We start from the raw sequence: 16,815 nt of genomic DNA on the forward strand, positions 1-16,815 counted from the left end.
TGCATAGGTTCGGGTCAAAATATGCCAAGTGATCTACAGCCGTTACTGACGCCTTTATTTCTTCAAATGCCTTACTGCATTCTGTGGTCCATTCAAATGTTTGGCCCTGCTTCGTGAGTTCTCGCAGCGGGGTGCTCACTGTTGCGAAGTCTTTGATGTATCGCGCACAATAGCTGGCAAGGCCGAGGAATGAGCGCACTTCAGCTACATCTTTTGGTTCTTTTGTCTTCTCTAGGGTGTCTACTTTGCTGCGATCTGGTCTCATTCCTTTCTTCGAGAATATGTGTCCGAAGAACACCAGTTCTTCTCTTCCCAGTTCGCATTTCTTTTCATTTACTGTTAGGCCCACTTCTTCGAGCTGTGAGCATACTTTCCTCAATGCTTTGTCATGTTCTTCATCCGATTTGCCAAATACCAAGATATCGTCACTGTAGTTCATGCTGTTTTTGATTGGTCTAATGATTTGTCTGATCGTTTCCTGGAATATTTCAGCTGCTGATGATATTCCAAAGCTTAATCGCTTGTAGCGAAACAGACCTAGGTGTGTTGAAAAGGTTGTTATGTATCTGGATTGTTGGTCCAGCTCCAGTTGGTGATACCCTTTGCATAGGTCTAGTTTGGAAAATCTTCTCATTCCTGTCAGGCAGCTAATCATGTCATCTAGATGTGGCCCCGGATGTCGTTCTCGTTCAATTGCTGTGTTGGCTATTCTCATGTCCACGCATATTCTAATTTGTGTAGAGTCCTTTTTTGCTACAGCGACTATTGGGGACACCCATGGCGTCGGCCCTTCAGATGGCTCGATGATGTCTTGTTCTAAGAGTGCTTTTATTTCCTCTTCTACCTGTGGTTGCAGATGGATCGGTACCCTTCGGTGGTCCTGGGCGACAGGTCTGACTGATTCGTTGATGTGCAGTGTGATTTGTCGTCCTTTCAGCTTTCCCAGTCCTTTCGTTAGCTTCGGGTACTCTTGTAGGATGTTGTTTTTGTTCGATATGTGATATGTCATCTGCAGCAGGCCCATGACTTTCGCTGTGACATTGCTCAGTAAGCATGGTGCGGGGATGTCTCCTCGTAACACATGAATTTCTTCAGTGACTGTCTTGCCTTTGTGCGTCATAGTGTCTGTGAACTTTCCCATATTTGTTACTGGATTTTGGGCACCCCAGGTAAATACTCGTACACTTGATGGTTGCAGGTGTGGTTTTCTCTTCATTTTTTCATATTCAGTGGCACACATAATGTTGCACGTGGCCCCACTGTCTAGCACAAATTCTGTTTGGTGTGGTCCCACGTCTATGGTCACCCAGTCTGTCTTCTTTATTGATTGTTTGTCCACTAGTCTGATGTGTTCTTCCTCCTGCCCTTCATCTGTGGACATGAGGTATAGGCGTTCCACTTTTTCTGCCGTTTCTTCTTCTTCATCTCCTGACTCTAGCGACGAGCTCCTAGTGATCGCTTCCATGTGTCGCACATGTCTGTTCATTGTTGTTATCGGTCTCCCTGGCCTTCCCCTTTCATTCTTGAATTGCATTCCTTGACACATGGTGGCGAAATGGTTGCTTCTGTTGCACTTTCGGCATATTTGACCGAATGCTGGGCATGCTCCTCGATGTGGAAACTCTAATCCGCACCTATAGCACTGTGATCCTTGTTTTCTTGTCGCCTGTTCCTTCGACCCTTTCTTCCAATTCCCATTTCGACTTGTGGCCGTCATTCTGTGTACTTGCTCTTCTCTTCGGTCCATCTGTCTTGCATGCGCCATCGCCCTTGCTTCCGCTCTCGCTAGGTCTAGAATTCTTTCTAGAGTGGTTGGCTCCTTCAATATTCTTGTGCGAAAATCTGTGTCGCGACAGCCTTCTATCAGTCTTAGTCGGATGGCCTGCTCATTGTCGTATTTTTCGAACTCGCAATGTGCTACTAATTTCCTTAGCCTGGTTGCAAAATCATCCATTGATTCCTCTGGCTGTTGAAATGCTATGTTGAAGCTATATCTTTCAAAGTCAATGTTTCTTTGAGGATCGAATTTATTTGTTAGACATTTTATTAGACCTTTGTATGTGCTCCTCTCGCTCTTTGGGAGTGTTATCAGAAGGTCATCCACTTCATCCCTCGCCAGATTCAGGAATAGTTCTTTTCTTCTAGCACATCTGTTGCTTCCATGTATCGCTCAAATCTCACAATCCACTTCTCCCATCTTATTCCCACTTGTGGCTCTGATACACTGAATGGCATTGGTCTGCGATACTGTGCACTTTGCTTTGTTTCAGGCATCCTTGCGTCCTTTTATTTTGTTGTCTTTGTATTTCTTTTATTTCTGATATTTTGTGACGTTCTTGTTATTTTTTTTTTGTATTTCACTTTGCTGTCTATTATTTATTGTTGTGGGGATCTTTCTGTGTCCCTTTCCTTTTTCTCTTCTCTATATTTCTTTGTTTCTTTCTTTAATTCGTGGTTTTGCCTGCCCCCAAGATGGCTGCCCTTTGTTTTCCACTGTTTTTGTCCTTTGTGTCACAATCAAAATGGCAGCCCTTGTTCACGCTAGATTTCGCGATCGAAATCTCGTGTTGCCTGTCTTTAAGATGGCCGCCGCGTCGTTTCTGTGTTCTTATTGGCTTTCCTCGCCTGTTTTTAAGATGGCCGCCGGTATTTGCACTTCTCGCGCGACTTCGCGCTTCAATTTCTGAGCGCGGGGACCTCGCGTTTCTGTTTTCATGCACTAGCGCTGCTCGCCGACTGCTGCTTACCGCGCACCGATCTGTTTCATGGGACGCTATCGGGGTGTGCTCCCGTGTAGCTCCTGCGTCTTTCCTTGCTGCTCGCTTTTGTACACACGGCGGAAATTTCACACGTGTCGTTTCGTCGCCAGGAACTCGGCCAGGAACTCGGCCGGGGAGGCACAGAGAGGCACCGGAGCGGGACTGGTAGGTGTGCAGTGCTCCGCCGAGGCGGAAATCAGCAGTTTAGTGCGGCGATGGTAGCGATGTCACCAGGATACGGACGGATAAAAGTGCTTGCCGGCAGAGCCCACTCAAAGTGTGGCCATCTTGCAGCCGGCCAAGCCACGCCCGCCTAGTTGCAAATTTGATGGGCGGTTGAAGAGAGAATAAGAGATCAGTTTGTCCTAAAATGTCCTAAAATGTGCCCATGATAAAATAAGGGAGGAACTGTGGTTAAAGGATGAACCACCTCTGGTAGAAGTTTTGGCATATCCAAACGTGTAGAGCACATGAAGAAATGTGTTGATGAGCTAAGTACTGCTAAGAATAAGAATAGTTTGTCAGGTCAAAAGTAAAACTTCCTCAGATTCAGTAGAAAAAAAATGGTATGTGGTGTGGAAGACAATAGTGTACAGCAAGCTAAAAACACATGTTTTTGGTGTGGGAGGTTGGGCCATAGGGCTAACGCAACGTTTTGTCCAGCCTTCCAGGTAGTTTTCAATGCATGTGGGGAAAAAGGGACATTCTGCAAAATGTTGTAGAAGTAAAGTAAAAAGGAAAGATCAACAAGAGATTAAAGAGCTTGTGTTTCAAGTGGATGGTGATAAAGCAAAACATCCTTCACGTACGGTAATGATTGAAGGAAAGGAAATTGAGATGAAGTTTGATTCTTGTTCTTATCTTACCATGGTTTCCATGAATGTATATGACACTTTCTTCAAGGGGGAGGTGAGGTTATTCAAGGTTGATATCACACCTGTAGGATACGGAGGAGTACCGTGTAAAATGGTAGGGTATTCCACAGCCTGCATTATGATCAAACCAGGCCTTGGCACATGGGAATAAAAGAGGGTAACTGCTGTCCTCGCTGTCATGCGGAACAGGTTGAATTTTTCCATATGGTATATAAAACATTGAGTAATCTTATTGGCTACAATCTAACCCTTGACCCCAAGCACACCACACTGGGCATTGAACAGGAGTGGGCAGACACTGTGGGGATTCCCCGCCTGGTAGAAATAGGCCTGCTTGTGGTGAAGTGTGACATCGCTAGGCATTGGGTGGCTGCCGATCCGCCGACATTTGATGAATGGGTCTGTGGCATGGCCATCTGTCCTTCAACCAAAAAAACTGTATATAGAGCACGTGGTTGCACCCACACATATCATAAAACTTGGGATGTCTGTTTCTGTAGTTCAAAATTATGAAGGGTGAGATTCGGGAGGAACAATGTGCTGAGGATTATTTGAAATTAATGCATGTCTCTATACTTGTTTGTGTTTTGGCAACGCTGTTTTTTCGTATAGTAAAATGCAGTAAAAAGACTGAACAACAAAGAAAACTGAGCAAGGGGCCCAGAACTAAAAATGCACTAGATTCTACAGGGTCGGATTGCGATGCATCAGCAGTGCTCTGAGCTTATTTTTAGCCACTGGGTTGCAGGCTGTAGTAAAATACATCTACGTGGCTAATTATATCTCCGGAGGCAGGCAGATAGCACTGGTTAGATGTTATGGCCGACGCAGCAGGAGCTAAAGCAATCAATGCCTCACCTGATCCGCAGGTGGGCGGAAAAATGATAGTAAACAATGACTTCACCCCAGGCTGACACTCGAAGCCACAAGCAATGATAAAAGGGACTGCTCCAGTTTCTCTTTGACGAGATCCCTGCTCCCAGGGCACCAGTATCCGCGCCACACCCTCACCTGCCAGCAGAAGCTACACTTGTCGGAGTGCAAGTGACGCCATGGCACCCCTCACCGTGCGCCTCGTGAAGAAGTCTGCGCCGTCGACGCCAGATTACACAGTTAACCCCTACCTAGGGCAGAAGTACCAGGACCTGCGGCAGCAATGTTTACGGAAGGGGCAACTCTTCGAAGACCCCTACTTCCCGGCCAGCCCGCCATCTTTGGGCTACTCCAAGCTGGGACCCAGGTCGGAAGAGACCCAGGGGGTGTCATGGAAGAGACCTCAGGTATGAAATTTTTTTTAACCGTTACGGAAGCCTAGAGGGTTCACGTCAAGGTTTTAAGGAACGTGGCAGCTTGACGCAGGAGCCGTTACCTTAATTCTCGTTTGAAATTCCATTTGAGGAATCTCGGGAAAACGGTGTGCTTTTAAGGTTTAGCCCTGCTTAAGATGGTTTAATAGCATTCGCTGCCCATTTACAAAAGATCTAAGAAAGGGACCTGGCTCTGATATTTGTGGCATTGAAGACAATTCGACTGGAACAAGACGAAGTACACAAGGGTGATGGTGCTGCAATAATTAAGTTTATCTTCTACACCTTGCTAATATAACGTCCACTGCTTTTTGGAGCTGCATTTTAAAGAAAAACATTTACTCGCAATGGCTATGTCACAGCTGCAGTCTCCCCAATTCACAACTGCATATTTTTCTTTTCCAAAGTTACTCAAGAGCTTCATGTCAGAGTCATGTTTAGCCTAGCAATAATGCCATGCATTGTATATTTTGTAATGAATGATATCTTTGTATGCTGACTGTATGTTTTGAAAGCAGAAAGTTCTTATTAATTGGACACCTAAGACCTAATTACAATACTGGCGGTTCTTGGACAGCCAGACTTGTGGTGGGGTGGCGATGGTGGTCTTAGGGGAGCGATTACGAGTTTGACGGTGAAGCGGCAGGACCGCCCCGCCGCTGCACTGCAAAACCTGTGTGAGAACTTCCCGCCGTATAATTACTTTTTTAGTCATCGCCGGGTGATTCCTCTGGCGTTCCCACAGCGGTGCCTGTATAATATATATATATATATATATATATATATATATATATATATATATATATATATATTATTTTTTTTATTATGCACTGCAATGAGATTGTCAAAACAGTTCCAGCATGGCATCGACTTTTCAGCCCATGCCGTGCTGGAACTACTGTGCATGCACTCAGGGGTGGCACAAAGCCCCCGTGTTTGCATCCACAGGGCGAGAGGCACAAGTAGGCCTTTATGGCCACATTTGTTTCCTCTCCACCAGGGTTTTAATGGAGGAAGGAAAGTCATGAAAACCCTGGTGGGCAAGAAACTCGTAATATGCTTGCATATGGATGCCGCGTCATCGTCAGGGAACAGTGGTTCCCTGGTGAAGTCAGCGGTCCCAGGGCGGCACGACCACTAGGGTTGTAATATGGCAGTCATAAGACTGCCACCGCTGCCCCACCACAAGACTAAATGGCCCTTTTTGCTTGACACAGTTGTTTTTGCTCAGAATGTATAGCACCGAAAAAAGTGGTGAATGATGTAAGCACAAATAATCACGGCCACTAGAATCGTGCAGTTCTACAGCTCTTCAAATGATGTATTTTCCCAACTAGTCACTTTAGCCACCATCGGCTGCATTATTTACAGATTTCAACAAAAAATTATTCCAGTTTAAACAGTTGAAAAGTTATTGAAAAAAAGTGAAACGTGATGCTGCACAGTGGCAGACCGTTTGTAAAAGTTAATTGGTGACATTTCAGGTAATGGTTGTTGTATTCAGGTGTTACTTGTTTTAATGTGTGAAACCTTCACTCAGGCACTACTATGTACGTAAAAATGGTAAAATAGCAACATAATACTGGCCCAGAATGTGCAGCCTTATGCAACATAATTTACTTTTTCTGGCCTCGTAGTATAATCCGTGCCACAGCATATTTTGATACTCATTTGCCATATAATTTCAGTGGCCCTGAGTTTGTGGAAAGAGGATATACTAACACATAGAAGATTACCTAACACAAAGACGTCAGGGGCGGTGGGTGACATTTCAAAGTGGTGGGGCGCAAAGTGATTTACATACAGCACCGTAGCGAGCGAGCGCAGGGAGCGAGCCTGAACCCCAAAAGGGGGGTTTGGGGGGATAACCCCCCCCCCAAGAAAATTTTGAAAAAAAGAAGAAAAATCATGCATTTTCAAGCAAATTTGAGAAAGCAGGAAGGTTAATAAAGCAATTGTGAAAGTGCAGTTATTACGTTAATAGATGGTATAACATAGGTAGCTGCTTATTCAGTATAACCACAGAGCTTCATACATTTCGCTCAGGTGCTGAATTCAGACTATAAGACTTTCATGAAAATCTCAGCTCTAAGAGTAGAAGAAGTTGCACAGCAGTTGGGAAACAGCCTTCACAAAGCATTAGGAAAATGAGAGGCAATTACTTGAAAGCAAACTGAAAGCAATGCATCAAGTAGTAACTTAAAGCAATGCATCCAGCAAAACAGTGCATGCAGTCAACCATACAAAAGTAAACTAAAGCAAGTGTGAACCTGTGAACCTTCACTTTGAAAGCAGGGTGCTAGTCAACAGGCCAGTCACATACATTTAAACTGAAGAAGAGTACACTTCAGCATGCAGGCACCAACATAAAAGCACCAAGCAAGTCAAACAGTTTAATCAAAGAAAAATTAAAGCAATACATCCAGCAAACTAGACAGTGACTCAAAAAGTAAACTGAAGCAAGTGCACACTGAAAGGAATGCGCAGTCATAAGTCAGACAGCTTGATCAAAAGTCCTATTGCCCTTCAAGAATCTAGTCTTAGCCTTGATCAGAAGCCCCTTCCTGAAGGTTCTGGATTACATCACCCAAAGAATTTACCAAGGCAATCCAGGAGTGATATTAGGTAATAATTCACATGATCAAAGACAACACCTTTATTGCATCTTGAGACAAATTTCCCATCTTTTAAAAGTGTCCTATCAGCACTGAACTATCTACTGGCTCTCATACAACAGACCAGCATCAATGGTGTCAGGCCTTGACACAAGGACTAGCAGTCTGTCATCATGCAGTGAAGCTTTGCGAGATACAATTTCACAGCTCCACACCTTTCTTTAGCACTGCCATCGCCTATCCACTCTGCAAGCACCAGCAGATGCTCATGTTCCTGCATTCCCTGCTAGACAGTCGGCCTCTTACCTTTGGGAGATGGGATTGCTCATAAGCATCAACAGGATGTTCAATCCTCTTGGGCCCATGCCTCACTTCACTTTTGTGAGTTAGAGATGGACTCTATTTGGGATCTCCCCTGGGTTCCTCTAGGGCTGCACCAAGCTCGGCACCAACCCAAGTGTGTCCAGAGGCCTATTAAATATTCACAAACATATATGTCCATGATCCATGAGTGCAGACTAGGAACAATTGTAAAACAATTGAAGATCCATTGTGGAGTTCAAATTTGAGTCATTGTGCCCTGGCTGGGCTCACAGTTTTAAAATTACTGCAATGACAAGTGGCAGGGAAATGTGATTTGACATGTAGGAAATCTACTTCCATATACCAGCAACGTCACTCCTAACTGTTTTAAGTCCACAGGCATGGGGACCCAATATATAAATACTAGATATATTAAATATCAAGGAAACATTTGTCCCCACTGTCAACAGCTACACAAGGCCTTTTGCCACGCTGTAGTCAAAAACAATCGTCCCTATTAAAAACTGATTAAACATTTGTTTGTTTGAATTTACTCAAGGATTAAAAAAATCCATAAATATGAACCATCATTAAATAACAAGGTGCAGTGAGGTGAACAAGTGTGCTCGGTGCTCAGGCAAAGTGTGACACACATGTAATGTACAACAATATCGGTGTATCACTAATTATGAACTAATGACCCTCATCATTCCTATTGGGAACTCGCAAATTGCGCAAGCAATTCCCATTCATTCCTATAGGACTCTAGGCCCATAGGAATGAATGGGAATTAATTCCTTAATTGCGACTCGCAATTACCGAGTCGCAATTAAGGAATGTGTAGGAATCACACATTTTTATGCGATTCCTATAGGCAATAGCGATTCTTTAATTGCGATTCTTTAAAAATCGCAATAAAAAAAATCGCTATTGTCTATTTTGATGCATGTGCGCCTAAATCCAATAACCACTGGGATGACCATTAATTTTGGGCTCCAGGGTAGTGTACTACTCGCCGGAAAGCGCTTTTACTCCTAGTCAGGGGTAGTAAGTGCTATATAAATGCAAGTTCAATTATTGCTGCTGGGTCCAGTCTGAACTCTCTCTTCGCCAGCCCTGCCGATTGACATGGCTGGCAAAAGCATGCACTAAGCTGTTTATTCTACCAGGTTAGCAACTTCATCTCAAGAATACAATTCCTGTCTGGTTCTCGGGCTGGCACCAACCCAGAGCTCCAAGACCCATTCACAGCCTGACGTTCTGCATTGGTTGTGAAAGCTTAGCTTGGACCCTTGGCAAGAGGCCAGCTGGCAACAGGTGTAAAGTCAGCAGGGAGGAACTGCAGGCTGCCCCATCCATTCAGACACAGCAGGGAACAAGCAGGAATCATTACTAATAAGAGACACAAACTACCACCCCCACCAAAAGAGAATTTAAAGTCAAATCGATGAAACAAGCTGAAAAGACAAAAGAGTTCTCGCGAAAAAAATTAATATTAATGTGCACTATACTAGACCTTATATATCTTGATTGTGGTCAGTTTTATTTTCTTACCGATATATAAAAATTAAGAGCTGAAGATTCGAGTTAATGTCTGATGCATCCTTTCATCTTTTGAAATAAGGACTGCGCTATACATTATGCTGGCTGATGTACATAATATGCAAACGTATATACAGTTACACCCATCTACTTACGTGAAATAGATTGCTTATTGTATCTTTATGACAGCGTTCCATCCCAGCAGGGCCAACAGAGCATGTTATCCTTTTATGGTTGATTGAAGGATAATGCTTGAGTTGGTGAATAATGATGTGAAGTTATCACATTATTTTGAAAATGCAAGTGCACTCTATAGTGCAGTCACTACATACCCCTCACTACCACTATACATCCGGATTTAGAAATCTGGAGCCGGTCTATGCAGTACTCCCAAATTATCAGGCCTGATATAACAATCTGTTTTCTAGAGCGCTTCGTGCCTCACTTCTGAATTGTCTGCGCGCCATACAGAATAGATGCTGCTGTTATTCTTGCTAACGGTACTGAATTTAAAGCCCCTGGGCGAATGGAAGGTTCTGCTGCCCTTCCCGGAAAACTCGTGACCTTGCAATCACCGCAGATATCAACAGCGAGCGCACAAATCCCTGTGTCATGGTGAAAGCAACTGAGGGAAAGAAAACCTTATTTTGGCGGTGATTAAAACCCGACTCGTGAGTTCACGTGCGCTGCGTAGTTTCACATCAGAGGGTAGTGTGTGTGAGTGACACAAAAAAAGCGCATAGTGAACACAGGTAACAAAGGAGAGAAAGTGGCGCACGTGGGCCCCACCTCGCCCGACTCATTTACTTGAGAACGAGCATCACCCTCCCTGGGGCCCCGCATGAAAGGCAAGAGGAGAAGCCGCCCAGTGCCTTACTTTACTACTCTGCCCATTGCTGCGATACATCCAGTTTTGACAATGCTTTTTTTCTTACACTCTTTTGAAATGTTGGACTGCTGAGAAAGTTTCCGTGGGTTTTACTTTCCGAGTCAATCTAAAAAGATGAGCTCACAATGGACATTTTTTACGTGGAGAGGCGAGTGATATTTTATATTTTTGTGTTTCTTGTCTTTTATTTATTAAGACGGGACAAGGATTCTTTACGTGGGCAGGCTACCGAAAACCACGAATTTAGTATAACGACAAGGCGTGGGAGGGAGAAATGGGACTTTCCTTGTTGTTTCATGCACTTGAATGAAGACAACCATCTGTCCTTCGACCCATTCACATCATAGTCAGTTGCCCTGGCAATGGGCACGTCAGAGATGGCTACATTAAGCAGTTTGCGCCCCCCTTAATAGGGGTCACCCATCTGCCCAGTTGGTTTACGGGCCGCTCGCAGGATGTCCTCCGCGAGATCAGGGAAAAGGCCCCACTTATCCACTTGTATTTAGATCATTTGCCAGCGGAGAGCCTCAGCCAGACCGACGAACCCACAGCACTTCACAATCCTGGAGCTCCGGATCGAAGCACACCACGCGTCTGGGCCGCTACTCCACCGCAGGCCTCAGCACGCAAGTTGAGCACTGCCTGGCTGGTATTAGAAAAGAGGGTGGGTGCTCAAACACATTAAATGTTTTAACAAAATGATGCAACAATGAGCCATACTCTTTGGAAAGGTTTACTGGTCATGTGTCAGTTGCTGTTTGCTATATTGAGTACTTAATGACGCAATGCGTGCAGATCGCATATTCATCATGACTAATGGCAGCAGCGTCATTCCATAAGCACACACATGCATCACCACGGTTGTACATGCCTTGGAATTGGTGTGGGTACTATTATGTTTTTTTTAATTTTATTTACAGATCCAAGGTGGAGCGGTAAATAAAAAAATATCTGCACGAAAGCATTTTTCAAAAAGCAGGGCAGCCCAGTAGCAAATGGCAATCACCGGGCCCTCCAAAAACATTTATTATTTAATGACCATGAGGCGTAGGGGAGCAATGAATGAGTGGGTGGGGAGAAGCCCCATACAGTGGGCATGCGGATCATTAAATGGGGGGAAAAATAATTATAACAATTGTTAAAAAAAAGTAAGGAGGACGAAACAATGGACAGTGTGAAGGGACGAGGGAGGAAGACTGAGCACACGAGGTTATGGGAGAATGGAACAAAAAACAACCTACAAGGTAGAGAAAAAAAGGGGGAGGAGGGAGCAGCACAAAGTGTTCAGGACGTGGACTGAGGAGATTTGGTGTGGAGGGGAGAAGTAGCACCTGATGGAGAGATCCTGAAAACGTATGCTTTCTCATGGAGTAGTTAAAGAAAAAGTAGTTCCATAAATGTGGTCAGGGGAAGGATATGAGTCAGCCAATCGAAAAGATGATAAAAAGACTATGATCCAGGGGAGGTACAACCAAGGAGAGGTAGGCAAGCCATAGAATAAGAAGTAGTAAATGAATCAATGACTAAAAGTACCAGCGCCAGTCACTCAACACAGCGGGTCAGCAGTTTTACGCAGTGCATCAGGATGAAAATGGCATTGTGCATATCAGTGGCCTATATTAATTCAAGCATTTCCAACCATCACAATTTTGCAGTATATTCTGTAAGAAAAGTTTTAAAAAACGTATTTACTCACAACTTCCTAAAATAAACGTGGTATAGAGTTGAAATGCACAAAATGTTATCTTCGAATGGAAATATGTGAAAAAAAACATGCTCAAAATTTATTCGGATCACTTACTTATGTAAACTGTCCCATATTTCTATAATTGAATACTAGAGGAAATTTACAAACCGTAGGTCGTCATTCTTTTTGTCTTTGTGGTAGCTCTTGTGGATAGGTTTTTCTTTTTTCTCTAGGACACACACCACACGACATGCTCCAATTATATTTTCAATGAGTTGACAGGTACGAATAATGTATGCATTATTTAAAAGGTACTACTCTGCCAGAGGGTCTGGTTTATTTTAGGTGTTTGTTGTTTGTCGTATTTTTTTAATTTTTTAATTTTTTTATTTAATGCAATATTATATAGCGGGAACTTTACCCGAAGGTGTCAGAGCGCTTTACATAAGAACCAGTTGCAAAACATAAGGACTAAGGATTATATGCGTTATATAAAAGATACAAACAGAAAAAATTGCAAATGTACAAGATGTAAACTCACACAAAGAAGAGACTGATGATTAGAGTTATCTCTATATACATAGGGAAGGGCTACGGATGGATATACTCTAAGAGTCACATAGAAATGGTAGAGAGTACAAAGGTAAGAACTGCAATGACAAATTCTGCAATTACCCTTCCGAAATGCAGAGTTCTAAAGTTATGGAATTAGGACCTGGAGCAGTGCCAAGAAGCACCTCCACCTCTCGTCGCTTGCTCATCCCATAGCGGGGTAAAAGAATGCCGGTGTTCTGTGCGATGCTGAAACACCATATCTCCTGGAGCCATTGAGAAGCCAAAGCCCAGGCCAAATCCTTGACAGGGAGAGTGTGGCAGGACTTTGTGTGGTTGCCCTGGGTGCTCTGACCCAAAGCACCACCTTGCCAATGAGCAGCCAAACAAAGACTGATCTAGAGTTGCTATCCCCATACGTTGCAACCTCTTAGGTCTGGCGAGGGAATTAGAAATAAGAGCAGTACTGAGCAACTTTCACCATTTGCCCAGGCTTGAGGCCCAAGGTCCACCATTGCTGCTCCAAATACCTACATGATACCCCTCCATACATCAGCCTGACTTGTTAATGCGGGGTGATGTCAATGCCAATTAAAAGGGTGCATCACCCTCCACGTGTGACCAGGGCAGCCATCTTTGAGTCACGCAGAGGTTGGATGGCTTCTTGGAGTAGGTTTCTTCTGTTTAAGTTTTAAGCCGAGCTCTCTTCAGAACCCTCTGAGAAATTGCAAAAGTGACTATCCTACGCCAGCACTAATGGGTATGCACATGGGCTCAGTAGCACCATCAGATGACTCAACTTGATTATGTATGTGGAGTTTCAATGGGAAAGCTATTTTCAAGATAAGACTTTCTGCACTAAAACTATATAGGCAGGGCCACCAGTTTTATGGAATATTTGAAAGTTCTGCATTTATCTATATATCCTTTCTCATTGTATTGATATTTATACATATTTACTTTTTGCCTAAGAAAAAATAAAGTTGCAACTAGCATTGTTCCTCGATTATGTAAATATGAGTTGTTGTGTATTAGTGTGCTAAGTAAAGGTATACATTAATCGATATATTCACTTGAAAATAGTAAAAGCTCAGCGTCAGCAAATTTATCTTCATCTTGAAAGGTTGTTCTTATCTCGCCTTGCTGTCAGTATGCACCGCTATTGGAATGGCAGTCATGACTGATGGAATGGGAAAGTACACCAAATACCGTCACATTTCTGTATTTTTCAATTTCATTTTTTTATATTTAAATTCAGATGGAGAAACTGAATGTCATCTATATTTAAATGCACAAATCAGTAAAGATGGAAACCCGTGAGCTTTAAATATAATCCATGTGACATTTACTGAAAATGCAACAGAGATAAGAACATTCGATCATTATTATAGTTATCAGGGCATGTTTTACAAACAAATCATTTGTTTTTGATTCCCAAAAATTATTTCCTTGAAAATAAGATTTAATTGTAGCAGTGAATGTCACTTACGCTGATTTGTGCAGATTGTCACTAATTTTACTCAGTAGCCCCCCTAAGCCTCCGATTATATACTGGCACCCGGTTGCAGCCTCGGACAGCAGCGCGCCGAAGAACTCTTCAAAATTGCCCACAGTACAGAAACAAACGTCATGGCGCACGTCCCGAATCGAATGGCCAATCACTGCATGACTTCACTTGCTGAAGTCACAGTGATTGGCCATATGCAGTGCAGTGAGGCAGTGTGCCACCACATTGGATTGCCACGGTGGGACCAGCCAATCCTGGCGGCTAGGGGGGCACGCTGCTGCTCGCCCTGGGCCCCCTTTGAAACCCCGGGGCTGTAAAAGCAGCACCTCCTTGGACCCTCTACTGTCAGGTTAGCAGCGCGCATGCTCAGGCCAGGTGCAAGCCTGGAATCCTCATGCGCCGTACTGCTGCTGCTGGCCTGCAGACTATCACAGCCCCACCCCCTGCCCATGCGCACTCTCCACTGTCTCCGGATTCAATCGGGTGTATCCCGGATTGAAGCGCTGCGCTGCGGCGCTTTATAATATTGTTTGTTTGCAGGCAGAATTCACACAAAAATTTTAGGTGCGTCCAGAGCAGCTTAGGGGGGCTACGCCCCTACGCCCTAATGGACGCACCGCTACTGGTGTCACACAAATCTCAGATTTTGTTGGCTTCATCTTGAAGCATTTATCCAACATTCACCTTCTGATCCCCATACGTCAATTGCACCAGTAGCCAGACTACTGAAGCCCTTTGATGTGACGATGAACCAGTTCCTTAGTTAACAGTGTTCACATAGTGGGTTGTGTCAGCCATGCATGTTACTGGGGCACACTCCACCGTCTCCAATAAAAAAGACCGGGACAGGTAAACATGTCAAACACACCATACTGCCAATAATTTGCAATTCAGGAGCCAAATGGGTTCCGTCATTGCTAACTCCCACAACGCTACAAGAGCCATAAATGATGGACTGGTAGTGCACAATATGCGCGTGAGATGGATAACATTTATATGAAGTGATGATTGTTGACACTGCTGTTGCCATCCCTAATGCAACAGATGGGAAACACTGACAGGCACGGCCCATCCCTAAGGGCGAACGGACCACGACACCCCACCTTTTTGCGAACATGAAGCGTCTGTCAGGCTCGTCTGTCAGGCTGAGCAAAGGTCAGCCTGCCAGACACTCTTCATGTTCAGGTCAGGCAACCAGGCTTTGTACACGCTCTTAATTGGCAGGCACCTGGCTGCCTAAGCTACATTTTTTGCTGGGCCGCAGCTTTCACAGCCCGGTGATTGTGACCTCTGCAGCTTGGCAAATTGCTTGTTGGAGGTCTTCCCCTCATGATGAGGGGGCATGTCACTGCAAAACTCAGACCGGGGCTTCAGTTTTAAGCCCTGAAGTGCCCTGGCTGAGTGTCCATCAGTAATGGGGAGAGGATGTAGCCTTACGGCTAGAGCGGTCGATGTCGAAGCTGGGGAACCGGGTTTGAGTCTCGGCAACTACGCTCAGCATCCTGTGATTCTGGGTAAATCATTTAATCTCCCCATGCCTAACAAAAATGAATGTGTCCTTGTGTAACGAAATCTTCGGTTCTAGTTCGTGCTATATAAAACTCTATAAAACAAAAAACAAATGCTCGTCACAGAGTGGGGTGGGGGTCAGTAGTCTCACTGACCCCATCACATTCTGTGGCGAGCAAGGGACTGCCACCTCCTTTCATTGGCTGACCCATAACAAGGTTAGCCAATTAGAGGAGGCACCAGTCCCAGTTCTCCGGGAACCGCAGAGGATTCCCTCCCTTCACATGAGATTACCGTGGTGGCCTGGTACATTTTTTCTTTTTTTTAATGTTTGATGCATGTACATGTGTGTGTTTGTGTGAATGTATGTGTATTAGTGCCTGCATGTTGTGAATGTGTGTGTGCATCTGTATGTGGCTGTGAATGAAGGGTGTATGTATGCACGCTTGTAAATGTATGTGTGTGTGTGAGTGCGCATGTAGAAGGGTGAGTGTGAGTATGTATGTGTGTAAAGTCTGCTGAAATTACCTGCCTCCACTGATGGCATATGTACATAAAATTGAGTAAAAAGTAAGCATAAATGTAGTTAAAGCATGTAATTATTGTAGTGGTATAAGTTAACATTTGTTAGTATGTTAATTGTATTAGGGTATCTCTGTGCGCATCTATGTGGAAAGAGCATTTGTCAATTTAAAGTAATTGGAGTATATTAAGATATATATTGAAACGTATGCAATTTGAGAAATATACAGGAAAGTTAATGCATGATACAACAAGCATTGGCAAAGCCAGTAGGTCTCCCATTTAATCGGCAAATACTGATGCATTGGCTTTACCACCACGTGGGAACAATTAGATAAAAAATGAATGTGGCCTGTGTGCCAAAACATGTGCACTTTCATACAAGCACAGGGTGGCCATTTTGGAATGGTTCATTTAAAGATGGTCACTGTATGTTTGCATGCATTTCGATGTGCTAGCAGCCATTTCTTTTTACTTTACTATTCAAACATGGCAGACTGACAATATTTTATAATGGTAAACTAAAAATACCATAAGAAAGTACACAGCAGCGTAAAAAGTGAGCAGCTCAGTAGAACTTAACAGCTATGTGGCCTTTAAAATATATATACATTAGCAACACCAAAGGTTCTGGCTTGCATTTTAAATTATAAATCAGCCCTTTTGGTTTTGGCAAGCTGCACATGAATATTTGAATGAGCTCAGAGGAGGACATGCATGTTTTGCATTCAGGTAAAGTGTCGGCAGA

At 43.9% G+C, this 16,815-nt stretch overlaps 1 protein-coding gene across 2 annotated transcripts in view; it reads left to right on the forward strand.

Moving 5' to 3' along the window:
- Nucleotides 1–16,815, forward strand: part of LOC144781997 (calpain-1 catalytic subunit-like) — a 383,987-nt gene that overhangs the window by 45,215 nt on the left and 321,957 nt on the right. The window contains exon 1 of one of the 2 annotated variants that reach the window (XM_078661095.1): nucleotides 4,568–4,914. The exons of the other annotated variant lie outside the window; for it this stretch is intronic. Within the exon in view, the coding sequence (XP_078517221.1) occupies nucleotides 4,687–4,914 (228 nt within the window). The 5' untranslated portion in view covers nucleotides 4,568–4,686. Of the gene's footprint in view, nucleotides 1–4,567; nucleotides 4,915–16,815 lie in introns of those variants that run through there. 2 annotated transcript variants of the gene reach the window in all.

Source organism: Lissotriton helveticus, chromosome 9 (assembly GCF_964261635.1).
Source record: "Lissotriton helveticus chromosome 9, aLisHel1.1, whole genome shotgun sequence".
Taxonomy (NCBI): domain Eukaryota; kingdom Metazoa; phylum Chordata; class Amphibia; order Caudata; family Salamandridae; genus Lissotriton; species Lissotriton helveticus.